The sequence below is a fragment of the Gopherus flavomarginatus genome, chromosome 3 (assembly GCF_025201925.1).
Source record: "Gopherus flavomarginatus isolate rGopFla2 chromosome 3, rGopFla2.mat.asm, whole genome shotgun sequence".
NCBI lineage: Eukaryota > Metazoa > Chordata > Testudines > Testudinidae > Gopherus > Gopherus flavomarginatus.
Genome location: NC_066619.1, coordinates 30,789,569 through 30,816,289, shown reverse-complemented (window position 1 = coordinate 30,816,289; position 26,721 = coordinate 30,789,569). Strand labels below are relative to the sequence as shown.

The following is a 26,721-nucleotide window of genomic DNA, read 5'->3' as shown; positions in this document are numbered from 1 at the left end:
TTTCATTTTTTCTTATAACAAACAGTCAGAATAAGGAAATACTTTTGTATGTATTTTTATTATCCAATTGAACCTTAAAATAAAACTTCTTATTTAGAAGTAGATTCCATTACGACACCCTTTTATTATGTCTTTGTGGTTTCTAATACATTTAAAAATGTAAATCACAATTATTGTTTATTTATAGTATTTGTATCAGTCTTATTAATTTGGAAGCACTTTAGCCTTATAATAACTGATTTCGTTGATCAGAATTTTAGATCCTAAAATCTTTGGCTCAGGAACTAAGTCTTTGCAGATGTTTGTACAGCACTTGGCACAGTGGGACCCCAATACTAAGTGTGGCCTATGGGGTGCTGCTGTAATATATATTAAATCATATAAAAATTAACTGTTAAAAGAACACTTTTAATGTTGCAAAGTTAAGTACTTGACATTTAGAAAATGACAGAATTAAAGTTGTCCATGTAACCTTAATTTTGCCCCCTTGTACATATTCATTTACAAACACTGATTACATGATCTCATGCTATTTTTGTGTCATTTAGTGCACAGAATGGACTGTACTGAGTGAACTGAAGCAACTGTTCAATGTTTCTTTTTACTCTCATTATTCAATGTGTGGCCTCATTTCTTTATTTACTAAACTCCAAACAAATCCTGCACTGAATATAGAGTTTTTAACTTCCTCACAGTTTTCCATCTCAGAGCCTCACAAAAATTAATGAATTTATCACCACAACACCCCTGTGAGTTAAAGAAGTATTATTATCCCAGTTTTACAGATGAGAAACTAATGTACAGAGAGTGCCCACTAATTTTGGGTGCCTTGAGGCATCCAGAACCTGATTTTTCAGAGGTGCTGAGCATCTGCAGTACCCTTGAGTTCAGTTGCAATCACGAGTATGGCTAAGATTCTGTCATAGATATTTTTAGTAAAAGTCACGGACAGGTCACAGGCAATAAAGAAAAATTCACAGAAGCCTGTGACCTGTCCGTGACTTTTACTAAAAATATCCATGAGAAAATCAGGAGCTGCAGAGCCCCCATATCCATGGCGACAGCTGGGGAGCTCCAGGCCCCCCCCACTCATGAGGGCTCGGAGCTAGAGGGTCCCCCTGCCAGTGGCTTGGAGCTGTGAGGTCCCCCTGCTGCCAGCAGCCCAGAACTCCTGAGGAGCCCTGCTGCCCACAGCTTGGAGCTCTCAGGTCCCCGCTGCTGACCACAGCAGCTAGGAACTGTGGGGTCCCCCCTGCCTCCTGGGGAGACCAGGATATGAGAGGGTGTCCTGGTGCCTGCGGCAGCTCGGACCTTTCGGGGGCCCTCGCTGCCCATGGTGGCTGAGGGCTGCAGGGTATCCTACCACATGTGGTGGCTAGGAGGGCCCCCACAGCTCCCGGCCACCGTAGGCAGTGGGGGGAATCTGCAGCTCCCAGCCACTGTAGGAATGAAGTCACGGAGGTCTCTGGAAGCGACGGATTCCGTGACTTCCACGACCTCCATGACAAAATTGTAGCCTTAATCACGAGTGCTCAGAATTTCTGAAAATCAGACTGTATATGTCTCGCCTTGGGTATGCAGTAAATGAGGAACACACAATTAGTGGACACCTGTGGAAACAGAAAGGAAAAGATTTGAACTAGAAAAGAAAGTTGCAACCCACTTCTATGACAACACTGCTTCTGACACAGCACAAAATGAGTAATATAAAGAAATAGTTGAAGCTTTTCACCCTGAATATATTCCTCCTGACAGATGTGAACTCACGAGTCTGCTGCTGTATGCGGAAGTGAAAAACTAGAAGAAATAGTAAATGGAGAACTAAAAGAATCAACACTGACATTAATGCAGGAAGTTTGGTCAAACATGGGAAATGACCCAACAATGGCTTCAACCATCCATAAAGGGAAAAATGCATTCATATATAACATTATTGTTTCTACTACATCTAAAATAAAAACTGCAGAACATTGTCCAAATTGCAGAGGATGCCATCCAAGAATGCAAACAAAAGTATGACATGAAGCTCTTCGCCATTTGCTCAGACAACAAAAATAAAATTAAAATAATGAAGGAACCTCTCAGATGCAATCGTCCTAAACTTCTGAGGTATGAATGTTCAGCACAATGTTTAAACCTTCTTGAAAAAGAAGTAACACCTAACACAATCCTAAAGCACATTGTGTAAGTTCAAAAATTCTGCAACTATCATCAACTTTGTGGTTGGTTGGTTGAAAAAGGAAGACTACTATGAGTTTCCCAATAACTGTTGGTGGAACTCTCAGTAATATCGTGTCTCTATACTTGCATCCAACTACTGTAAGTCTGTTGACATTTTATCAAACAGAAAAGGTTTTTGATCAAAATACAGCACACATTCTGCAGAACAAAGGATCCTACAAAGAAGGAATACATTTGCAAAAACAATTGGAGATTTTGGAGAGAGTTGACAGATTAGAGGCTAAGGCAGGGGTTCTCAAACTGGGGGTTGGGACCCCTCAGGGGGTCATGAGGTTATTACATGGAGGGTTTTGAGCTGTCAGCCTCCACCCCAAGCCCCGCGTTGTCTCCCATGTTTATAATAGTGTTAAATAAATAAAAAAGTGTTTTTAATTTATAAAGGGGAGAGTCATACTCAGAGGTTTGCTATGTGAAAGGGGTCACCAGTACAAAAGTTTGAGAACCACTGGGCTAAGGATACTACTATCACAGTCTCTGTGGAAATCTGGCTTCATTTGATTAACAACAAAGAACAGGAATCACAGAAAAAAATTCAGAGAACTTGTATATGGTATCTTTCCATTTGAATAAATTTGTTCCAAACTTAGTAGCATAGGTGCTGAAAGAGCAAATTATTTTGGTAAAAGTATAGTAATATTTAAGGGCAGACAGAAAAGAATGATTGGCCTAACTACTTAGTTGGCTAGGGACTCAATTATTGTATACTTTACTTATAGAAATGCAATCTTTGCATTTTGAATAGTATGTGTGCCTTTTTGTGTCTGAGGGATTGCTTCTGACCTGAATCATATAGTGTATGCGATTTATATTTCACTTCAGCAACCCTTCTCGTTTTCCCCCCAATATTTTCAGTTGTATTTTTTAGGCTGGGGAAAATCACAGCTCAGATTGTCTATGCCCTGTATCATTGGATTTATGAACAAATCATTATTAAAAACCTAATTCAAGCAGAGGATTTTCATGGAGTTTCAACAGGCAAGAGAAATAACAAATTGATTCTTCATACAGATGATGCTTGTTATTTTCCTAGAAATTCTAGACCCTATAATCACCTATTAATTAATTCAGTGATATTCTAGGTCCACTTTATGAGATCAAGCCTTATAATTGATATCCCCACTAGATTTAATAGTTCATTATGTTATTAAGCCGTATTTATGTCAGCAGTATTGAGTAAATCTTGTTGAATTAATCCGTTTTGATGGAATTAGTGAACACTTGCCAAGCTGGAAGGACTTCTAAACTTTATTTGGCAAAACAAACCTTATCAAAATGTCATGTCCTTCTAAGATGTATCATTGCCTATACATGTTAACACTTACTTTTATGGATAAAGATGTTACAGTGGGAACTGTATGACAGTAAATTAGAAAAACCTGTTTGATAGTGTGAGAGACCCAGACCAGTGGGGTGCAGAAGTCTGGTAGAGGGCAAATATACTGGTCCTATTGGCATCCAGCGGGGGTGGGCGGGCGAAGCCCGCCCACTTCTAAAGGGCCTTCCCCCAGCCTAAGGGGAGGACCCACAGGTCTGGGACACCAAATAATTACGGGGGACAACTAATGAAAAAAAACAGGATCGGGAGTGAGGTCATAGGGCTAAACGAAGGGAACCCGATGGGGACACCGAGCAGAGAACCCCGGACAACGCCCACTGCTCCTCGAAGGTGTCAAGGGAGCCAGTGGACGCCGCCCAGAGGAACTCTGCCCGGATGCGAGAGCAGACGGAGGAACGGAAATAGGCCCCACAGTCGCAGGAAATCCCGTCGGCCAACCTCCTCTCCCTGGTGTTGTAGATGGTCAGTTTGGCCAGGGCCAAGAGGAGGTTGAGAAGGAGATCCCGCGACTTCGTGGGGCCACGGATGGGGAGCGTGTAGATAAAAAGGTGAGGGGAAAAGTGCAACCAAAAACGCAGGAAAATATTCAGGAGGAGCTGGAACAGGGGCTGCAACCTGGCGCACTCCAAATAAACGTGCGCCAAGGTCTCCTTCTCACCACAGAAAGGGCAGGTGCTAGGGACAGATGTGAACCGCGCCAAGTACACGCCCGTGCTCACGGCTCCGTGAAGGAGCCGCCAACTGATATCCCCGGCGGGCCTCGGGACCAGGGCAGAGTACAAGCTGGCCCACTGGGGCTCCTCACCCTCGAGAGGCGGCAGGAGGTCCCGCCATTTGGTATCGGGGCGGGACGCGAGGGTGAGGTAGTGAAGGGTATGGAGCACGAGCGAGTACAGATGTTTCCGTGGCGCGGTCTGGAACAAAACCGGCTGCAGATCATGCAGCCGGCTGGCAGTGAAAGGGTGAGGGGGCCGATCGGGTCCACGGGGCAGGGGCCCGATAAAAATGTCCACGGGGCCTGGGGTGGAGGGTGGGCGGGGCGTGCCCTCTCGCAGGACCCGGTCGAGGTAAGCCCGAGCAGCGGGCAGTAAAGCGGCCTTCACCTCCTGAAGTACGCGCTGGGGAGTACGAGGTCTGGAGAGCCCCATGCGCTGAGCGAGCATCAGGGGATCCAGCCAGTCTCCCCGGTCGTAGTCCAGGAGGTCTCCGACCCTGGTGACTCCTGCCGAGACCAACCTCTGGCACACCGTGGGGGACTCCGCCACCTGCACACGAAGCTGGGGATTGTGTAGCAGGGGCTCCGCGAGGAGGTCAACCCCCACGGTGGCCGCCACGGACCTGGCCATTGAAAAGAGCTTCCAGGTCCGGAGGAGGTCTTGGTAGAAGACCGGCAGCCCGGAGAGGTCTCGCGGAAGACCTCTCGGATGGAGGTAAAAGAGCTGCCGGTCGTATCGGAGCCCTCGGAAGCGGCGGAGGAAGGCGTGCGCCAATACGCTCCACGCCGGACTACCCGCACCAAACAGGAGCCTCTGCAGGGCCTGGAGGCGGAAGACATGGACCTGAGCGCGTAAGCACTTCAGGCCCTGCCCCCCCTCCTCCAGGGGCAGGTGGAGGACCCCTGCAGAGACCCAGTGCGTCCCCGGCCAAAAGAACTCCAGAATCACCGTCCGGAGGTTGGCCAGGAAACCCGGGGCCGGGACCAGGGTGTTGAGTCGGTACCAGAGCATGGACAGGACCAGTTGATTAAGCACCAGTGCCCTCCCCCGAAGGGAGAGGCACCGGAGTAGTCCTGTCCATTTCCGGAGCCGCTCCGTCACCCTGCCCTGCAAATCCTGCCAGTTCTCCGGCGGAGACGGATGCGTGGCAGAAAGGTAAACGCCGAGATAGAGCAGCGGACCCGCGCTCCACCGGATGGCCTGAAGCGCAGGTGGGAGGGAGCTCGCCTGCCACCCGTCCCCGACCACCAGGCCAGAGCTCTTGACCCAGTTGACCCGGGCGGAGGAGGCCGCCGAGTACACAGCCTGGCAAGCCTCCACCCGCGCCAAGTCGCCCGGGTCCTGGACCACGAGGAGCACATCGTCAGCGTATGCCGACAGGACCAGCCGCAGCCCCAGCTCCTGAAGCACCAACCCCGTCAACCTCTTGCGGAGGAGACAGAGGAAGGGCTCGATCGCCAGAGCGTACAGCTGGCCCGAGAGGGGGCACCCCTGCCGCACTCCCCGCCCGAAGCTGACCGGCTCAGTCAGGGTCCAGTTGAGCCTGACCAGACACTCCGCAGAAGCGTACAGCACCTGCAGAAAACCCACAAACAGGGGTCCGAAGCCGAACGCTCGCAGAGTGCCCAGGAGATACCCGTGATCCATCCGGTCGAACGCCTTCTCCTGATCCAGGGACAGGAGGGCGAACGACAGACCATCCCTACACCCCAATTCCAGAAGGTCCCGGACCAGATACAAGTTATCAAAGATGGTGCGGCCCGGGACGGTGTAGGTCTGGTCTGGATGGACCACGTCCGCCAGCACGGACCCTAGCCGCATCGAGATGGCCTTCGCAACAATTTTGTAGTCCGTGCTGAGGAGCGAGACGGGACGCCAATTCTGTAAGTCGCGGAGGTCCCCCCTCTTCGGCAATAAGGCCAGCACGGCTCGCCTGCACGAGAGAGGGAGGACCCCGCTATGCAAAGCCTCAGCCCAGACAGTGACCAGGTCTGGGCCGAGGACGTCCCAGAACACGCGGTAGAACTCCACGATCAGCCCGTCCAAGCCCGGAGATTTATTGGTGGGCATGTGACGGAGGGCCTCCGAGAACTCGGCCAGAGTGAGAGGCAGCTCTAGCCGGTCCCGGTCGCCCGTGCTGACCGTCGGGAGCCCGTCCCAGAGCACTCTGCAAGCGTTAGGATCGGTCGGATCCGGGGAGAAAAGAGTGGCGTAGAAGGCCCTGGCCCTCTGGCACATCTCCGCCGGATCCGTGAGGGGGGTGCCGTCCTCCGCCAGGAGGCAGGTGACGTGCTTCTTGGCCCCCCTCCTTTTCTCCAGGGCGTAGAAGAAGCGGGAGCCGCGATCCATCTCCCGAAGGAGGTGGATGCGGGATCGAACAAAAGCACCCCGGGCCCGATGGTCTTCGAGGGCCCGGAGCTCCTCCCGCTTCTCCCGGCACGCTCCGCAGAGGGATGGATCCGCGGGGTTGACGGCCAGACGCCTCTCCAGCTCCAAGACCTCCCGCTCCAACTGCCCTATCGCCGCATCCCTCCGTCGGCTGGCACCCCGAGTGTAGTCACGGCAGAAGAGCCGGGCGCGCACCTTCCCCAGATCCCACCACCGCCGCGCCGAGGAAAAGGCACGGCTCTGCCCTCGCCAGGCCAGCCAGAACTCCCGGAAGGACGCCACGAAGCCCACATCCTCCAGCAAACTATTATTAAAGTGCCAATAGGCCGGCCCCGGCCTCTCTGCGCAGAGAGAGGCCGTCACGGTGGCAAGGTGGTGATCCGAAAAGGGGGCCGGCCGAACGCTGGAGGAGTGGGCCCGTGAAAGGTGGAAACGTGACAGGTAAATAAGGTCCAGCCGGGAGTGGCACGACCGATGGGCCTCCACCCGGACGAAGGTGAACGTCGAGATGTCGTCTGGGTGGTGGTCGCGCCAGACGTCCACCAGAGAGTGGCGGTCGACAATCTCCCGGAGGATGTCCGCAGCTGCCGGGCACTGCTCGGTCCCCGAGCGGTCCCGTTCCTCGAGGGTGGTGTTAAAATCCCCTCCCAGGACCAGGCACTCACGAGGGTCCAGGGAGCCAAGGAAGGCGGATGCCTGCTGATAAAAACGGAGCCTCTCCGGGGCCGATGTCGGGGCGTAAACGTTGACGAGATGAACCACAAGCCCCTCCATGCGGACCCGGAGGTGCAGCAGGCGACCCGGCACAGCCTCGGCGACCCCTAGCACCTCGTGCCGTAGGTCGGGGGAGAACAGGGTCGCCACTCCAGCCGCGCAGACAGAGAAGTGGCTAAAGTAGGCCCCATCCCCCCACTCCAGCCGCCAGCTAGCTTCAGCGGCCGGATCCATATGGGTCTCCTGCAGGAAAACCACAGAGTACCCCCCCTCCCGGAGGAAGGAGAGCACCTGGCTCCTGCGGAGACCCATCCTACAGCCTCGGGTGTTTAAGGTGGCAAGGATGATCGGCGCCATGAGGAGGGCTGGGGGGGATCCTCGCTGGCAGACACGCCCACGGCCTCCGGCAGGCCACGCAGCAATCCGTGACCAACCCCGAAGGTGAGTAAGGAGTCACGGAAGACACGGACCCGCCGGTAGGCCGCGGCGGCCTGCTTCCCGGTCCTCCTACCCTCCCCCATGAGGGCCCTCGCGGCCCGGAGGACCTGATGGAAATCCCCCCACCGCTGGAGCGCAAGATGGACTTTGTTCCGGGAGCCACGGACGTCCTCAAGGAACTCCCGCAGCTCCTCCCTCAGCGCATGGGGGGGTGGGGTCACTGATCGATGACTGGCCCCCAGTGGGGCCCCCGTCACAGCCCCGTGGCCCACCAAGGCGGGTAGGCAGGGGGCAGATCCCCAACGTGGCAGCAGATGGACCGACGCCACACGACCCGCCCCGCTCTCAGATTCAAGAAGGGGCGGTGGAAGGAGAACAGCAGCCCTTGGGGGGTCGGGACAGGAAAGAACTAGTGAACCCGCTCCCTGGGAGGTATTGCCAGGGGCGGCACTGGCATCACAGGAAGTGGGGGGGACAAGGACAGAGCCAACAGGAGTAGGGCGGGGATCAGGGAGAGAATCCGGGAAGGAGGTAGAGGCAGGATCCGGAGCCTCCATAGGTGAGACGCCAGAAGGTGGCTCCTCCTGGCCAGGCTCAAGGATCTGGGAAGTGGGCAGGGGACCCCTAACGATGCCGGGCTCAGCCACTGTGGCACGTGCGGCAGCCTCGGCACCCAGAGAGAGATGGTGGTCAATGGGCTCCCCGCTGAGGAAGGAGGGCGGGTCCTCCACACCCAAGAGGGACACCCCCTGGGAAGCGGGTCTCGGCAGCGGGGCACTGGCCGTCGCCCCAAGGGGCTCGGCAGCTGCCAACAGAGTGCCACCCACAGCCGAGTCGAGGGAAGATTCCAGGGGACCCTCAGAGGTGGGAGCAGAAACAGCGGGTAGGGGAAGGGAACCCAGGGACAGGGGGGATGTAGTGAGGTCGCCCAGATCGAGGCCCGCCGGCAGAGGGTCGTCCTCCCCCTGCGTGACCGGGGTCAAACCTAGGGCCTCGATTTCTGCGTAGATGGGAGGGAGATCACAGTCCACCACCCCAGGGCCCTCCCCGCCAGCACCCGAGGCGATACCCACCGCGGCGCTCTCAGAGGCGCCAAGTGGGAAGGGGGCGAGAGAGGCTCCCTCGGGGGCATCCACGGGAAGGGACCCCGGAGGAGGGGCGGTGTCACCTTCCGGTGCTGCCACGGCATCCCCAGCCGGCACCACAAACTGGGAGTCATCAGGGGACAAGGCGGAAGACTCGACATCGGCGCCCCCCTTCCTGCTCTTACGGGGGGCCTCCGAATCCGAAGTATGTAAAGAAACTCGAGCCTTCCGCTTGCCCCGCTTCCCCTGCACTAAGGACCAGCCCTCCATGGCATCATCCGGGGGCTGGCTAACAGGGGTCGGCTCGGGGGGCAAGGGCAATGGCTCAGGGACTCGAGGAGGCAGTGGTGGGACAGCAGAAACCGGGGAGGATTCCCCCTGGGACGAGCCCTCTCCCACGGCCGGCGGTAGCCCCGCCACACCCTCCTCCACAGAGGTGGACCGAGAAGGAGGAGGAGGGGCAGCTTCGGGTGCCAGGCAGCTAGGGGGACCGGCGATGACAGGGCCGGCGCCTTGCCGGGGCTCGGGGGTCCCGGACGCTCCTCCGTGCTGGGCCAAGGGACAGTCCCTCCGGACGTGCCCCATCGCCCGGCAGAGGTAGCACCGGGCCTCCCCCGTTGAGGAATGCACCCGGTAGTGGGCTCCCTGGTAAGGGACCAGAAAGGACCCCTCGAGCGCCTCTCCGCCACGCGCCGCCGGCGGCAGTTGAAGCTGCACTTGCCGGCGGAACGAGAGAACATGACGGAGGGCGGGGTCCTTGCAGCCCAAGGGGAGAGGGCTGATGACAGAGATGGGGCGTCCCAGGGCAGAAAGGGCGGGCAGCAGTGCGGCATTGGGCAGGAAGGGAGGGACGGAGGTCAAGATCAAGCGGACCCCCAGGTCTTCTAATGGCTCCAGGGGGACGAACATGCCCCCCACCGCCAGGCCCGTCTCTACCGCCTCCTGGACGGCAGCCTCCGATGCCAGGAAGAAGACCACCTTCCCGTACATTTTGGAGGCCGCCACGATGGCCGTGGGCCCCACTACCCTGGCCAACGCCCGCACGTAGGTCTCCACGTGGGGCGAGGGGGGCACCAGGAGGCAACGGATGCCGTGCTTCCTGGTCAAAGTGGGAAAGGGGCCCCGGCCGCTGTAGATGTTGGCGGAAGCAGCGGGCGGAGGAGCAGCGGCAGGCGGGGGGGGCCGCCGCCACCTGGGCGTACGCCCTGGGGGCCGGGGGAGGGACACCTGCAGAGCTGGTGGAGGGAACAGCGGGGAGGGACGCCGCAGCCAGTAGCGGGGCTGCGGCAACGGGAGCAGTCTCCGCCATGGAGGGCCTGGCCTTTCTAGCGGGGCCCTTACCCTTCTTCCCACCCCGACCCTTCCCACCGGCTGGGGGGGCTCCCCCCGAATCAGAAGGGGCGAGAGACGTGGCAGCAACGGAGGTCTCCCCAGTACTCGCTGCCGCCAGTGCCCCAGCAGGGGCGGTGGTAGGTGGATCAGCAGCGGCGGTCGAGGTAGAGGCTTGGGCAGTGGACACGGGGGCAGGTGGAGGAGGGGTAGTGGGAGCATCGCGAGGGGTCTCCCCCGCCGCATCCCCTGCCATAACGAGAGCAGGGAGGGGGACAAACAGCGAGGGGAGGGGAAGGAGAGGAGGCGGCCACCCTTCCCCGCTAGGCTGCAGGCAGGGGAGGAGGGCGCCAGAAGGGGAAGGCTAAAGGGGCGTAGGGAGCAACCAAGGACTACGGGTGGGATTGGTGCAGGGCACCAACGCAGAGGGGGGTTCCGGCTCCTCCAGTTGCACTAGGGGAGCGGGGGGGCAACGGCAGAGGGGGGAGTGCAGTGAACAAGGGGAAACCAAATGGGGAAGGGCACAAGCGCCTGAGAGGGGGCGTGGGTGCATGGGGGAACCGATCAGGGCTGAGGTAGCACAGGGTGGGGGGAAAGGGCGAGCTGAGATTGGAGTAGAGGGACCACGGGGACAGCTACAGGGCCGGGGCAGAACTATCAGGCAGCAGAGGGAAATAGGTCGGGTGGACAAATGTGGCAAAGGGGAGGGGGTCAGTCCAGTATGAGGGGGGAGGTGGTGCACCCACAGGCACTTGTGCCAAAAAGTCAATGGTTGGCTGCTGCTGCTGCAGGCCCAAATGGTGGAAGTGGGCGTGGTGAGCCAGGCGAGCAGCTCAGTCCCAGAGGCAGGAGTCCAAAGCAGAAGGAAAACAGCCAGCGGGGGTGGTGGAGGGGGCAACAATGGTGGTGGGGGCGAAGGGGGACACGGATGGACTGGGGGCAGGCTCCACGCCACACCCCCGGTGCCCCAGCGGACACAGTCCAAACCCCCACCACAAGAGCACAGTTTGAAAAAGACTCAGTCCAGAAAAGCCCCCTCCACAGTGGTCTTCATACTGTCTCCAGCAGCGGGTGGTCCTCTTCTCCTTCCTCTCCTCCTCCGGGCACCAACAGCTCCCCAGCAACAGCCACAGTAGGCCCAGCAGCTCCAGGTGGTGGTGGTCTGGTGTCCAGGCAGGAGGGACCCCGCTCAGAGGGTGGTGGTCTCAGCAACAAGAGCTGGGGTCCCTCACTCCCCTCTTCTCTGGGAAGCAGGCCAGCAGCCCCCCCCCCCAAGGGGCTGTAGGTGGAATAACAGCAGTAACTGAGGTGGGGGGGAACCACCAGCCAGTCAGCAAATAGACAGCAGAGAGAGGGGAAGGTGGTGGTGTCTAGCCCAGCCAGGGAAGCAGCAGGAGCACGAACAGCAGCAGAAACAGCAGCAGCGAGGGCCCAGCACCCAGCAGGAACAGCAGCAGCAGCAGCAGGAGGAGCAGCCCTCTCCCTCCTTCCTCTACAGCAGAGTGGTAGAAGGAAGAGTCAGTACTGGCCCCAGGAGAAGGAGGCTTCTGCTCCCTGAGGGACCAGAGCAGGGGCTGCACTAGAGTAGTCAGGAACTTGCTAGAACCAATTAAGGCAGACAGGCTGATTAGAACACCTGCAGCCAATCAAGGCAGGCTAATCAGGGCACCTGGGTTTTAAAAGGAGCTCTCTCCCCTCAGATGGGGGGGGGGGGGGGGGGGGGGGGGGGAAGGAGTAGGAGTAGGAGTCAGAGGAGAGGAAGTGTGTGAGAGGAGTTGGGAGCAAGGGACACAAGGAGCTGAGACTGAGAGGGTGTGCTGCTGCAGGACTGAGGAGTACAAGCATTATCAGACACCAGGAGGAAGGTCCTGTGGTGAGGATAAAGAAGGTGTTTGGAGGAGGTCTTGGGGAAGTAGCCCAGGGAGGTGTAGCTGTCACACAGCTGTTACAAGAGGCACTATAGACAGCTGCAAATCTGTAGGGCCCTGGGCTGGAACCTGGAGTAGAGGGTGGGCCTGGGTTCCCCCCAAACCTCCCAACTCCTGATCAGACACAGGAGGAGTTGATCCAGACTGTGGAGGAGATTGCTGAGGTGAGCAAATCTGCCAGTAAATGCAGGACCCACCAAGGTAGAGGAGGAACTTTGTCACAATAGCTAATTAACATATCTTGCTTGGGGCAATCAGATCCTAGAGCCTTAGAGAACATTTTACAAACTAGGATACTAGCCCTCAGTCTGCCTTTAATTTGATAGTAAATCTCCTAGCTAAGGATAATGTCTCAAAGAATTTAGTGATAGTCACCAAGGCCTTGCGATTACAGCCTTGTCAATGAATCACAGAATGATTCTTCTTTAAGGCTGATTCTCATAGACCCTATTGCCATTTTACACCAGTGTAAAGGGGCCTTAAAATGAGAGTAAATTATATACACACCCCTTGAAAGTCCTTTACACTGCTGGAGTGGTGTAAAGTGGTTTTTGAATAAATGAGAATCAGTCCTTTAGAGTCCTGGCTCATTTGTTAAAAGGAAGGCCAACCGACCTCCCAGACAGATGGTAAATGGGACAGTGAATCTTCAGTAAGAGGAGCTGAATCACTTTCACTTGGGCAATGAAAGCCCTTTAAGCCACCAGTCCTAAGGCTGTTCCCCACACACAATTCCCATTGATTTCAATAGGAATTCTGGCGGAACAGGACACAATTCTAAGAGGTGCAGAGCATCTTCTTCAACATACTGAATGTTCATAGCTCCCATAGTGGCTAATGTGAGTTGAGGTTGCTCAATACCTGACAAGAGACATTCAGAGGCCCAGATCCTCAAAGGTATTTAAAGTCTAACTCTCATGGAAGTTAGATGGCACCGTGTCTTGCAGGATTTGATCCTTTGTTATTAGCTGATGTGCATTGAGCAGACTCTTAGCTTGTTGTGTATTTTAATCTATTTTGCATAGATTTCATTGACATAAAAAGCTGCATTATGAGTTATGTATTCAAAAATCCACAAATGTGTTTAATTATTTGGATTGTCATGATTCTTTAGAAGGTAGGGGTTGTTAGATCTGAATCATCTACTAATACATTCTCTAGCTTTTGGTTTCATACGTGTAGAAATTTTTGTTGCTAAAAGTTGATAGTGGAAGCAAATTGGGGTTATCAAATTGGAGACTGACACTACAAGGTCATTTGAAAACAGTGGAGGCTTTTTTAAAAAAATCTGTCCATACAAATAGTACACAGAAAGAAACTACGAAATTCAATACATACACACAATCATTTTTAAGACTATGCACATGTAGCAAAGTTTGTGACATTAACGTATGATGGGCAAAAATTCAAATTTGGACAATTTTCTCTCATTACATTCTATTCTTTAAGATTGACACTTTCCAGTAAGTGAATTAGGCAGGATGACTTAGTCAAAATGACACAAGAAGGATTTCTAAAATGGATGAAAGAAATCAACATTTCTGAAGGAACAGCAGAAGTACTCCCTCAGAGAATCTATTTACATGATATACATTCTACTAGCATTTTCCTGAGGGCTGCAATATTTTATCAGCATTATGAGAAACTCTGGGGGTATTTGGAATGAGCAGGGCAGATTATATCAAGACCCCAGAGTTTGAGTAAATATGGGGAGAGGGCGTGAAGTAGACAAAAGGAGAAAAAAACATGGAGGAAGTGTCCATAAGACTGTCAATATCATTGAAAAATTAAAAACCATATTGAACAATTCAAATGTGCTAACATAGAATAGATGGTTTATAAACCAGTAGCAGATAATTAGAACTAAGCAAAGTTTAAACCTGTAAATGCAAAATATTGGGCAAACTTACAGAATACAAGCTGAGCTGATTAGAACTGGATATCATACTTTTATTTATGTGAAACCAATAAGTGTAAGAGAGATGGCATTCATGCTAGGGAAAATTCATCTCCCAGCACAAGGCCTAACTAAGTACACTTAAATTCACGGGCTCAAGGAGTACTTAGCAAGCACATAGAGTTTGTGCTGTCCCTTCATACAGGGTGAATTTCATGAGTGACAATTCAGAAGAAGCAAAGATTTCACAGACATCAACATCTTTATTAATATAAAAATCTGCTTCTAATTATGTGTATCAAAAAAGACTAAACATTACAAATATAATTATCATTTTATGTCAAAATAATATCTAATAATAACTACCTAGATTAAGTATTTCTGGATGGTAGCTGCATTTTAAGAACATTATCAAACTAAGATCTAAGGCTTCCTTGACCCAGTAAAGCACTAATGCATGTGTAAGCATATGATTAAGTGCTTTGCTGGATCGCAGAGTACTTAAAAAAGGTGACTCACACTGCCTTGATTTTTTGCAAGATTTCTTGTGCTGCTAAGAAATAAAAAACTAACCAACAATTCAGGATATAAATCCTCATTCAGGCAAAACTCCCATTGAAGATAAACCATTTTTGTACATGTAGGACTGCAGGAAAAGTCCTTTATTGTGTATCACACACTTAAGCTTAGGCACATATGAAATGATAGGCTATATCAGGTTTGTTTCTTTTTAAATTTAATTTTGTTGTGTTTTCTGATTGACTGTTAGAGATTGGCCTAACAAAAGGATTACACGTGAATTAGGAATCTCCTAGTTTATGCAATAGATGCATATTTGTTCTAAAATATAATGCAATGTACTTTACAGGATTTTGGTTTTTTACCTCTCAGGTTGCACTGATTTTCAATTGTTTGTCTTAGACCCTTTATCACATTCTGGAGAGTGGCATATTCTAAACAAACAAAGAAATATAAATATAAGTTTTCAGTGATTTCTTCATTATTTTCATTTTAGGATTCCACTCTAAGAACTGAAAACAATCTTAAATATTTTATTTAACAATGAGTGGTCTTTTGTAACAGGTAGCAGGTACTTCAAGGAAAAAAATCTTACAACTATTTCAGTGTTCAGTTATAGGCTTTTCCAAATGGACAAATCCATGTTATACCTATTATAGGTAGTAGAGGCAATAACATTTATAGTTCGGGTTTCCCGACACTGTCCATTATAAGAACAAACCTGTTTTCAGTCACTTAAAGCTTTGCCAAATGTTAAGTGTTTGAACAGAGCTAGTGTCGGCCTCATTGTGACTTTTTTTTTTTACTGAAACCTTCAGCAAAAATAGTTCAGCCATTTCAGAACAAAATTAGGGAATAATACATTGTTTTCTGCCATGTTAAAAAATTCTTACAACTCTTTTGTTGAGAAACTTTAGCACCTCCCTACTTCAGAACAGAGATTTGTAATTTGGCCAGGGAGTGGGGATTATGCTGATGTCAGGGGTGTGCCTTTTGCCATTCCTGTCAAAATCTCTCTGAATTTGGCCAAGTTTTGAGCCTCTGAAAATCTTAATTTGCACATGTTAAGTAGAGACTTTTAGAGTTTGGTAGCTAAATTCTCTGAAGATTCTGTTTGCATGGGGCATAATCCAAACAGAGATGAACAGGAATTTCCTTGCAATATAAGAACATAAGGACAGCCGTACTGGGTCAGACCAATGGTCCATCTAGCTCAGTATCCTGTCTTTTGACAGTGGCCAATGAGAGGTGCTTCAGAGGGAATGAACAGAACAGGTAACCATCAAGTGAGCCATCCCCTGTCAGCCATTCCCAGTTTCTGGCAAACAGAGACTAGGGACACTTCCCTGCCCATCCTGGCTAATAGCCATTGAGGCTAATAGCCATCTAGTTATTTTTTTAAACCTGTTATAGTCTTGGCCTTCGCAACATCCTCTGATAAGAAGTTCCACAGGTTGTGTGCTGCATGAAGAAATACTTCCTTTTGTTTGCTTTAAACCTGCTGCCTATTAATTTCATTTGGTGATCCCTAGGTCTTGTGTTATGAGAAGTAATAAATAACTCTTCCTTATTTACTGTCTCCACACCAATCATAATTTTATAGACCTCTATCATATCCCTTTAGTTGTCTCTTTTCCAAGCTGAAAAGTCCCAGTCTTATTAATCTCTCCTCATACAAAAGCTGTTCCATGCCACTAATCATTTTTGTGCCCTTTTCTGTACCTTTACCAATTCCAGTATATCTTTTTTGAAATGGGGCAACCAGATCTGCATGCAGTATTCAAGATGTGGGCGTACCATGGATTTATCAATAGGCAATATCATACTTTGCCTTATCTATCCCTTTCCTAGTTCCCAACATTTTGTTAGTTTTTTTTACTGCTGCTGCATATTGAGTGAATGTTTTCAGAGAACTATCTACAGTGCCAGTGGCTTCTTGGGGCATCAAACTCACAGGAACTGAAAGCAGGAAGGCTCTCTGTCCCGTGTTCTAACTCCTGGAGCCTAGGCAGCGAGGAGGAGGAGGACTGGAATGCAGAGGAGGAGGTAAACTGGGGCAAAAGTGCCATGGTGGAGACTTAGGTGGCGGTAGTTAGAGGTGGAAGTGGGGTGAGGAACCAAGGAGGGGCTGAAACTGTGAGCCAAGAGGCTGCATTTGGTAGAAGAATGGGAGCCTAAACCAGGGGAATGGGACACAGAATCAAAGGGGCTGGTGGCGGAGGAATGAGACTTAGATCAGAAGCCAAAGTGGGGTGGAGGTGGAGGACAAAGCCTGGGACAAAAACATAATGGAAGGCCAAGGGCGAAGAGCCTATAACTCCTAAAGTATACTCTAGAACAAAACAAGGATTCTCAAGTCTCAGGATTCCTCTGCTGTCAAAAAATACCCTTGAAACCCACTGGCAAAAGTGTGTCTCATCTAACTAGTGCTGGCCCATATAAACAATGACAACCTACTACTACCAGTTACTCTTTTAAATGAAGCAGCAGAGATTTATTTAGATCTAAAGGTTCCAAGCCTGCTGATGGACCAAGTGGGTGTAAATATGGTGTTAACATGATAGAATTTCTGTTTGGGTTTTTTTTAAACCTAGGAAGTTACATACAAAAACTGCATTAAAAGAGTGTTAAGGTTGTGAAGATAAGTATCCAACAGCAAGGCAACGACAAAATTAAGGTAGCCCTTAAAATTTTAATTTGGCTTTCTTGTGCATATGCATTATGATACAGTCTTTAATTATATATTTTTTAAAGTGGCCCCTTCATTCAGTGCCCAGGATGGATAGTGCTCAGTGAAGAAACAGCTATTCAATATTTCATTTCCTCATCATTCAGTTTCTGCATTATTGCACATCATTCAAGCTTTGTTATAAATACAGAATTAACTTTTTCAGGGGCTGTTCTATGACACTCATTACTGTAGCATTTGAGTGTTTCACAAACATTACTTAATTTATATTCACAATTCCTCTGTGAGGTAAGATGTTGTTGTTCCCATTTTGCAGATGGGGAACTGGGGCACGAAGATATTAATGTCAAAAGTGTCCAAAAATGTTGGGTGCCCAATTTTTGAGATCCTTTGTCCTAATTTTTCAGAGACCTGAATCGTTTATAGCACTTTATATGTCTAGGGCATCGTTCAATTGTAGGCTTCAATTTATAGACTTTTGTAGTTGCGAGTATTTGGCAATTCTGCGAATCAGACCCCAAGTGTCTCAAGTTGGGCACACATAAAATGAGAAACAATTGTGGCCATTGTGAAAACTTTGTATTAAGTGACATTCCCAGTGACATACAAACTCTGTGGCAGAGGCAGGGATAGAATCAAATTCTCCAGGATGGCATTCAGCTGTGTAAACAACATTGTCCTTCCTCTTCCTGAAGTCCCCAGCCTCATTCACTACATACCATCCGATTCTGCAGCAAACAAGGCAGACAACAGATTTCTTTACTACATATCCTTGATTAATTTCCAGACCACTGAATGAGGCAGAGGTCCTATGGAAGAAATAATATGTGATGATGTAAAGATTGTATCATAATGCATATACACAAGGAAGTCAAGTTAAGGTTGCACTGGTTCTACTCTGCGCTGATAAGGCCTCAACTAGAATATTGTGTCCAGTTCTGGACACTACATTTCAGCAAAGATGTGGACAAATTGGAGAATCATTTTTGTTGCTCTTGTCTGGACTAAAGGTCTAGAAAATATGACCTATGAGGAAAGATTGAAAAAATTCGGTTTGTTTAGTCTGGAGAAGAGAATAGCAGCTGGGGGATGGGACAGACAGACATCATAACAGCTTTCAAGTATATAAAAGGTTATTACAAGGAGGATGATGAAAAATTGTCGTTAACCTCTGAGTATAGGACAAGAAACAATGGGCTTAAATTGCAGAGGGCAGGTTGGACATTAGGAAAAACTTCCTAACTGTCAGGATGGGTAAGGACTGGAACAAATTGCTTAGGGAGGCTGAGGAATCTCCATCATAGAGATTTTTAAGTACAGGTTAGACAAACGCCTGTCTAGAATGATCTAGTTATTATTTAGACCTGCCTTGAGTGCAGGGGACTAGACTAGATGACCTGTTGAGATCTTTCAGGCCTAGACTTCTATGATGCTATTATTCTAATTCTGTCATTTCCCAACTTTTGAGTGTTTGACTCTGCAACCTTAACACTAATTTAATATAGTTTTTTAATGTAATATACAATGACACCGGTGAGATTCTTGATTCTGAAGACTACAGGATGAAAGGAATCAGCACCTTGATAAGTTAGATAGTTTTCGTGTGTTCAGAGTCTCACATTTTATTGGAAATACCAACAGATGAAGTCTAAGTGCATCATCATATTTCATCAAATTTATTTTACCTAAATTTTAAAAGGAGACATTGTTTCTGATAGTCTTGCTTTTCTTCTTATGAATTGAAGTTTGGAGATTAAATAGAAGGTAACGGAGGATTAATTTAGACATAGCTCCTAAACAGACATAAGGGTGTTTTGTTTTTTTTATTGTCCAATCTCTCTTTTCCCCTTTTGGATATCAGATATTAACGTGTTTTTATAATGTGGACAAAAGTTGGAGAAATGCAAAGAGTATGCAGCTCTGTACTTTGTTCCAGTCTTCTATCTGTCACAAATCTTTCTGTGGCGGGCACCCCCTTTTGGCTACATGGGGAGTGCACACACACAAGTCAGTTACTCCACCCCTGCCCCAACAGGTGCTGCAGGGCATCTTTTTAGCAGGTCAGCACTCACCATCTGACTGGAGCCTTGAGATTGCCTCATCCCTTCTCTATGTCCTGAGTAATGCCACCAAACAGCCCATAGCCAGCAAAAGGAGTTAAACAAGAGAAAAGTAAACCAGCTCCCTCCAGCATATGGACCCCACTTACTTCAGAGGGGCCCTTGAAGTATCAGTGTCCACTTTAGAGTTCACTAGGCTCCAGTTCTTTTCTCCTTCAACTCAGCATTATTGCACCCTCCTTCTCTGAGGGGAGGGGCTCTGCAGTCTGTGAGTCCCCTCTCATGCACTGGAAAAGCTCAACAGTCTGTTCCCATCCCAGGGTTCCCCAACTGAGCAGAATTACTTCTTTTTAACTCCTCCTCCAGTCCTGGCACCATTTGCAGGTGTGACTGGGTGGGGCCACTCCAGGCCAAAGCAGCTCCTTCTCCCCTTCCATGCTAGTGTAGGATGGATATACCCCATCACAGCATCTTAAATAAAAACCACTATGAAAATACAATTTTGTGTTTGTTTGGGAAATGGGCCATTTCTTAGTGATAAATAATTTCAGAAACTAGAACATATTTATAAGCAAAACTATTCTGTTTTTTCAAACTTTTTCAATATAAATGTGAACACAAGATGGCTCTCCTGTAATATGTTAAAATATAAAACCCTCATTAGATATTATGTGCATGCCTCTTTTAAAAAATTCATACTGTTTAGAAACTACACACAGAAAACTACATTAAAAGCATATTAAGGTTGCAAAGTCAAGCTCTCAGAAGTCAGGAAATGCTAGAATAAAGGTTGCCTGTGTCTGAGGCCATCCTCTCTTTTCCTGCAATCCTCTGTGTCATTCACAGTATATCTTCTAACATCTACAACGAATAAGGCAGCGGTCCAATAGACCAAAGCCTCATTCATAGTACAATCCTGATACAACCCCAGAGCATCCCCCATCCTCTGCACTGAATGAAGTAGGGGTTGTGTGGAAACAAATAGTATGTGATCATGAAATCAAAGACTGTAACATAATGCACGTTCACAAGGAACTGTATTAAGCTCCCACTTCCTCTCCCAGTCTTCCCTTAGGCTCCTTCACCCAATCTATTCACTCCGTTACTCCTCTGCATTTCCAGCCCCTGCATTTTTCAGTAGTCTACTTTATCCTTCTCCTCACACTGCTTGGCTGCCAGTAGGGGGAGCATAGAGAGCACAGGAAAGACAGCCAATCTCCTTGCTCTCATTTTTTGTGCCCATTGCCACAGCATCCTCAGAAGCAGCAATTGCAGAAAAAATCCTCTTCAGTGCCTACAGTCCTAGGCTAGAATATATTCTGTACAGAAGGACTCTTCACAAAAATTACCTGTCAAATCTCAAAGTCTCTGCTGAGATTTGTCTCTACTGGGAACTGAAATTTTCAGAGACTCATAATTTGGCCAAATTTTGGAGAATTTTCAAACAGATAACAAAAGGCACATCTCTGATGCTAAAGGACACCACTACTACCAAATTTGAAGTGCCTGCTCCAAAACCTCTCACCAAAAAAGGTTATGAAAATTTTTTAATGTGTTTAAAATTGTTTTCCCCTCACCTTATTTTGAGAAGGACCACAACCATTTTTGTTGAAAATTTCTAAAAGAATTCAACCCGAGACAGACACACTGCATGGAAAATTTCAACAAACACAGTTAGTTTGGCAGAGCAACTAAAAACAGGATCTCATAATTAGTGTGGCGCTCTCAGCTCCACCTATAATTTATAGAACACAATTGCCTTCTTTATTCAGGAATCATGTAATTCTTCTTTACTTACTTCCAATCCCAGCCCCTTAAATTGTGTCTTATTTGGGTGTCCTACAGACTTATTTTCAGAAATAAAGTTTATTCATGCTAAAAAAAAAATAGATTACATACTGCATCTCAATGCTTTATGATTAGGACCCAAAGAAAACCTACTTTCTTCAAATACGACCCATAGAGGGAGAGCATCCGCATCTTTAATCCTGCCTCTATTTTCAGTGACTGGTTCTGCCATACATTCGCTCTCCATTCAGAATGATGGAAACTTGTTGCCCACATAACATCCTTTAGGTTCAAGATAGAGCCCTGCACAGGACTAGTGTAGAGCCCTGCAGAAGGACTGGGATTCCATGGGTCCAGCAGAAGCCACTGCCATAATAGCAGGAGCAGGTGGGGAAGTAGGATTTTAAGAAGTCCGGTGCAGGGCTCGAGTCCAAGCACAATATGGAAACCTTTGCTGCATACATCTTGTGAACATTTTTATTAGATTTTAATAATTTTCCAACACCCCTGGATGGCTCTTGTCTTGCTTTCACTTTGGATCCTTGGTAATTTTCACAAATGAGGCTACCCATTCAGTATACCAAATAGGCAAGATGGGGGAGAGAAACTAGCTGCAGACTGAATCAATGCTTGCTGCTCCGTCCTTGTTTGAGTGTAAGCCATTTGTGATTAAGAACCCCCAATCTCAAGAATTATGCCTTCATATGACCATGTCTGTAAGACATATCCCACCAAATTTCCCATATGGTTATACCTGGGTGATTGACAATTAACTGTGGGCCCACTGGGAGTTTTGCCTATATAAATAAAAAGCAAGATTGTGCTCAATCTTTGCTGCTTCACTGGTTGTCAGGGGAGCAATTAACATCTGTTATCTATACTCTGTTATCTTCCCCTTCTCCACGCTCACATCACCAAATGTCTCTGAAAATCTCCTCTTGAATATCCTACCACCTTCTCAAACTTTTCCGGCCCTGAAATTATCTTTCTTTCAGATCCTTCCCCTTTGCCTCTTTCTCTGTTGCTATTGGCAACTCCATCACCCCTCCAGTCTCCCAGGCTTGAAAGCTTGGAGTAATCTTCAAGCCTTCTTTTTACTTCTTCCTCTGTATCCACCCTTTTGCCAAATTCTGTCACCGCTTCTTTAACATTACCAAAATCTGACCTTTCCTGACTATCTGTACTGCTAAAACTCTTGTCCATGCCGTGGCTATTTCTCATGATTACTGTAATCATCTCCCTTTGGCCTTCTACCTTTCACATTGAGTCTGCTATGAGTTAATCAACATTCTCGTCTACTATATATTTCAATAGGACATCTGACTGGATTGGCTCCAAAGTCTTATAGAAAATTGCTTTATTAATAGGATAGCGTATGTTCCTTACTAAGTTATTATTTTACATTTTATGATGGAAGATAGTGGAATTTTTTTTTGAATTGGCAAATACAAGAATTGGATCAACTGTTTTTTAAGCATTAAAATGACACTTACCCTCTTGTACTGACTCTTCCTTCGATTGGCTTAATGTTAATAACCTATTACATTTTTCCAGCTGAAGATCCAGAAGGCTATTCTTTCCATTAATTTCTAATATTTTCTTTAAAAATATTGAAATATATGTAGGTTAATGCTAAATTAAATCCTTTTGTTCTAAATTTTCTATCTAAATCCCAGGTTTTTCAAGTGAATGTTACAAAAACAAAAAACCAAAACAACCTCAAAACAAAACAAACAAAAAACCCACAACATTGAGCTGAGGTTTACAGACTAGTTCAGTGCCTCTCTCCCAGGTCTATTATTCTGAAATTATGATTTAGCTCAAGGGTCGGCAACCTTTCAGAAGTGCTGTGCTGAGTCTTCATTTATTCACTCTAATTTAAGGTTTCATGTGCCAGTAATACATTTTAATGTTTTTAGACTGTCTCTTTCTATAAGTCTATAATACAACAATAGTTTAGTTATATATGTAAAGTAAATAATGTTTTAAAAATATTTAAGAAGCTTCATTTAAAATTAAATTAAAATGCAGAGCCCCCTGAACCAGTGGCCAGGACCCAGGCAGTGTGAGTGCCACTGAAAATCAGCTCGCATGCTGCCTTTGGCATGCATGCCATAGGTTGCCTACCCCTTATTTAGCTGTAAAGAAATGAATGCAGTTAGGTGTTAGAGGCTTGCATTGTAGATAATTAAAGGTTTAGGCTCCACTCTGATAATGGTTACTATAGTAATGGTTTTTCAGAGTGTTGCTTCTCCATATTCAAGCTCAGGGATGTCCCGTTCCAAGCTGCAGAGCTGTGGGAATCTTTTGGGAAGCAGTACCCATTTGGGATCCTTGAGCTCCTTCTTGCAGAACTAAATATTCAAGCCAAAGTTTTTGCTCTATACTTAGAAAATATCTTGTCCAACACCCTTGGTAGTACTGATGGGGGTTGGATGATAATGGGGCAAATTATCAATCACCTTGACTTTGCAGGCGATATTGTAGTGATAATGCCTCTGCAGGAATACAACTAAAAAGTTGCAACAGACCTGTACACAGCAGGAGGAGAATGGGGATTAAAAAAGAACGACAAAAGACCAAACTAATGGTAACTTCAAAAAATCAAGAAATAGGCTAAACTAGTCATGACTGGTGTAGATATCGACCAAGTGGACAGCTTTTGCTATTGAGTTCCCATCATAATATATGATAGCCATAATGATGATGACATCAACAAGCGCATAGCTAATGCCAGCAGAATGTTTGTGTGCCTGAATAAAAACATTTGTCCATGACAGCTAAAACCAGACTATATACACCCTTTTTGCCCACATTACTTTACAATTAGGAAACATGGGTACAGACGAAGTGTGTGGAGTAAAAGCTGAACCTGTGCCATACGTGTCTACTTAACCTTATCATGCCTAAATGATGACATCTGTAGAAGACTCAAAGTGCAGTAGTTAACTACAATCATCAGAAGGTGCCAACTACAATGATTGGAGATGTTGCTAGAATAACCTTATACTGACACCCTACAGTTACTCTCTGTGGAAGAGTGCATGGTGAGAGAGGCCATGGATGTCTGAGGAGAGAGTGGTATATATAAAACCATCCAGGCAACCCCCTCAATAGGCTAAAATAGTAACTCAAAACTGATGTGGATGGAATCTGCTCATAATCTTGGCCCTATCCAACCTTGGTGTTGGAAAAGAGGAGATGAAGGTGATGATAATGACTATCATTATAAAAGGGCTGTGTAGCTCAATTGCCTCAATTTCTTCCATTAAACTCCAAAACATTATGTGTCAGATCCAGCTCCATTGAACTCAATGGGAATCTCTCTTAATTTCAGTGGAGTTGACGAAGGCCCTATATGAATAGAATTCTGAGGAAGGGGGAAGATGGGCAGGTAGTGTGACTATGCAGAGAAAATGTTGTTTCTCTTGAAGTGGCCTCTGCATATTCCGACAGTGGGAATAATCTAGTGAGCAGTACAATCCCTTAGGAATTTGGGCTGAGTAGTTCTAATTAAATAAAAATTGCAGTAATATCTCTGAAAGTGTGCAATCTTTGAGAAAGTGATACATCCTTAAAATGAACTGCTTGATGCTTAGGAGATCAAACTTAAGAGAGGTCCTCACTGTTGCAACAATTTCCTTGAACAATTCCTGCATGCAAGAAGTATCTGCATGACTTGTTCAAATGGAAAAAGCTCTTTGGTACTGAAGAAGTCTAGCACCAACACATCAGTAAGTGCTTACTTAATATCAGCAACTGATGCTGGTGAGGGCTGCTCTGTCATATTATCTAGAAGCCAAATTGACCTCTGCCCTGATAAAGTTTTGGTACCAGAAGGGCCGCTTCTCTGAGATGTTCCCTGTGTCAATGAGATCTTGATGCTCATTGGTGAATAAAGTACCATGAACCAGACTTTTAAAGGTATTTTGACACCTGAAGATGCAAATAGGCTACTAGCGGGATTTTCAAATATCTTTAGAAATCTGGTCCTACACCTGTAGACCTGATGTACCTGGCTCTGAAGTCTTTGGTGCCAGAGCTATCTCTGACTTGCTGGGCTTTAAAGCTGAAAACAGCCCATTCTATCGCTATGCAGAGCAGATGTCTGATCCACTGTCAGACCCAGGATTATGTTTGTAAGGCCTTCCTTTATAAGCAAGGAACAGAGGTCCAGATCCTCAAAGGTATTTAGGCTCCTAACTTCCATTGAATTTAAGCCTAAATTCCCCCGTGGATCTGGACCAAAGCCTCTTCTGACGGCCTGTGTGGGCTGGAGGTATGAAGGCACAACATGCTGTGTTGGAATCTGCAGAATGAGGATTCACCTGACAGAACAAATAACAAAAATATTTGTCTGCTTCTTGAAACACAGAAGAGCTTACTGTAAAGTGCTTAAATTGATCTTTATCTGAATCGTTGGAAGTCTCATAATCCATGACAAAAAGAGCCAATGATACTGGCCCAGACAAAAATTAAGTGCACGATAGCACAGACAACCTAACATTTGCCAGCTAACTATAACAGAAATTAGCAATAAAAATTAGAGGAGTTTTTGATAAGCACCCCTCCCAAAATTGCTGTGAGTACCAAGCAGGTGCTTACCCCAGGAATACTGGCTACTAAGGTAACTGGGATAGGACAACCTTTTTACAGTGTTGGCTCCAAATATTCAGTGATGGGAGAGGATATTGTGTGGCACAAATAGGCACTGCTTTGCAGCAGATTTTCAAGTTCGGTGGCACTAGGGGGCACATTCCACAAGTATGACAACTGCAGATGGCATATAGAAGAAAATTTCACTTAAAAAAGTGTTTAAAAAGATGTCACAAAGTGTTAACAAAAAGTAATTTCAGCTTAATTTTTTACTTACCTTTTCTATCTGTGAGAAGTCATCTAAAAGTTTATCAAGATTTGCCACACTGATCTTCTTCATATTTGCTTCACTGGTGTGATTCATTTGTTTCTAGAAAATATCACGCAGTATTTATTGTATATAAAATTAACATTGATTTAAGAATTTATACTACTTGAGACAAATTCTTCCCTCATTCAGGGGTGCTGGAACAATTTTTATAGTGGGGGTGCTGAGAACTATTGAACCAAACTGTAAATCCTGTATATGTTGGAAACACCTTCAAGCCATGGGGTGCTGCAGCACCCCTCAGATCCCAAGTTCCAGCACTGATGCCCTCATTCATTTCATTGTGTCAAAGGGATTGCATGGATGTGAATTTGAGCAAAATATGTCTTATCTTCAAATCAAATTAGTCTTGCAAATTAAAGTGAATTTCTATCCAACATAGAAATAGGTGAAATATTATATATAAAATCAGCTATCTTTATTCATATGCCAGGAAGTGTTGCAGACATTTTTCTAGATGTGCTATTTCCTGTGCAACTATGAGAACCATTTTAAAAAATCATTCTCACTAGTATCGAAAGAAGAGCTCTGTGTAAGCTCAAAAACTTGACTCTCTCATCAACAGAAGTTAGTCCAATAAAAGATATTACCTTACCCACCTTGTCTCTCTAGTACCCTTAGTGACATTTCTAGGAATGATGTTTAGATGTCAGAAAGCAGAGGTAATGT

General features: G+C 47.3%; 1 protein-coding gene across 1 annotated transcript in view; it reads right to left on the bottom strand.

Annotated features, from left to right (window-relative positions):
* CCDC152 (coiled-coil domain containing 152) overlaps window positions 1–26,088 on the bottom strand; it is a 33,118-nt gene extending 7,030 nt beyond the window's left edge. Inside the window, exons 1-3 of the mRNA XM_050947167.1 lie at window positions 26,002–26,088; window positions 22,622–22,727; window positions 14,957–15,025 (exon numbers count right to left, since the gene is read on the bottom strand). Coding sequence (XP_050803124.1) covers window positions 14,957–15,025; window positions 22,622–22,727; window positions 26,002–26,088 — 262 coding nt within the window. The remainder of the gene's footprint in view (window positions 1–14,956; window positions 15,026–22,621; window positions 22,728–26,001) is intronic.
* Window positions 26,089–26,721: the final 633 nt, after the last annotated feature.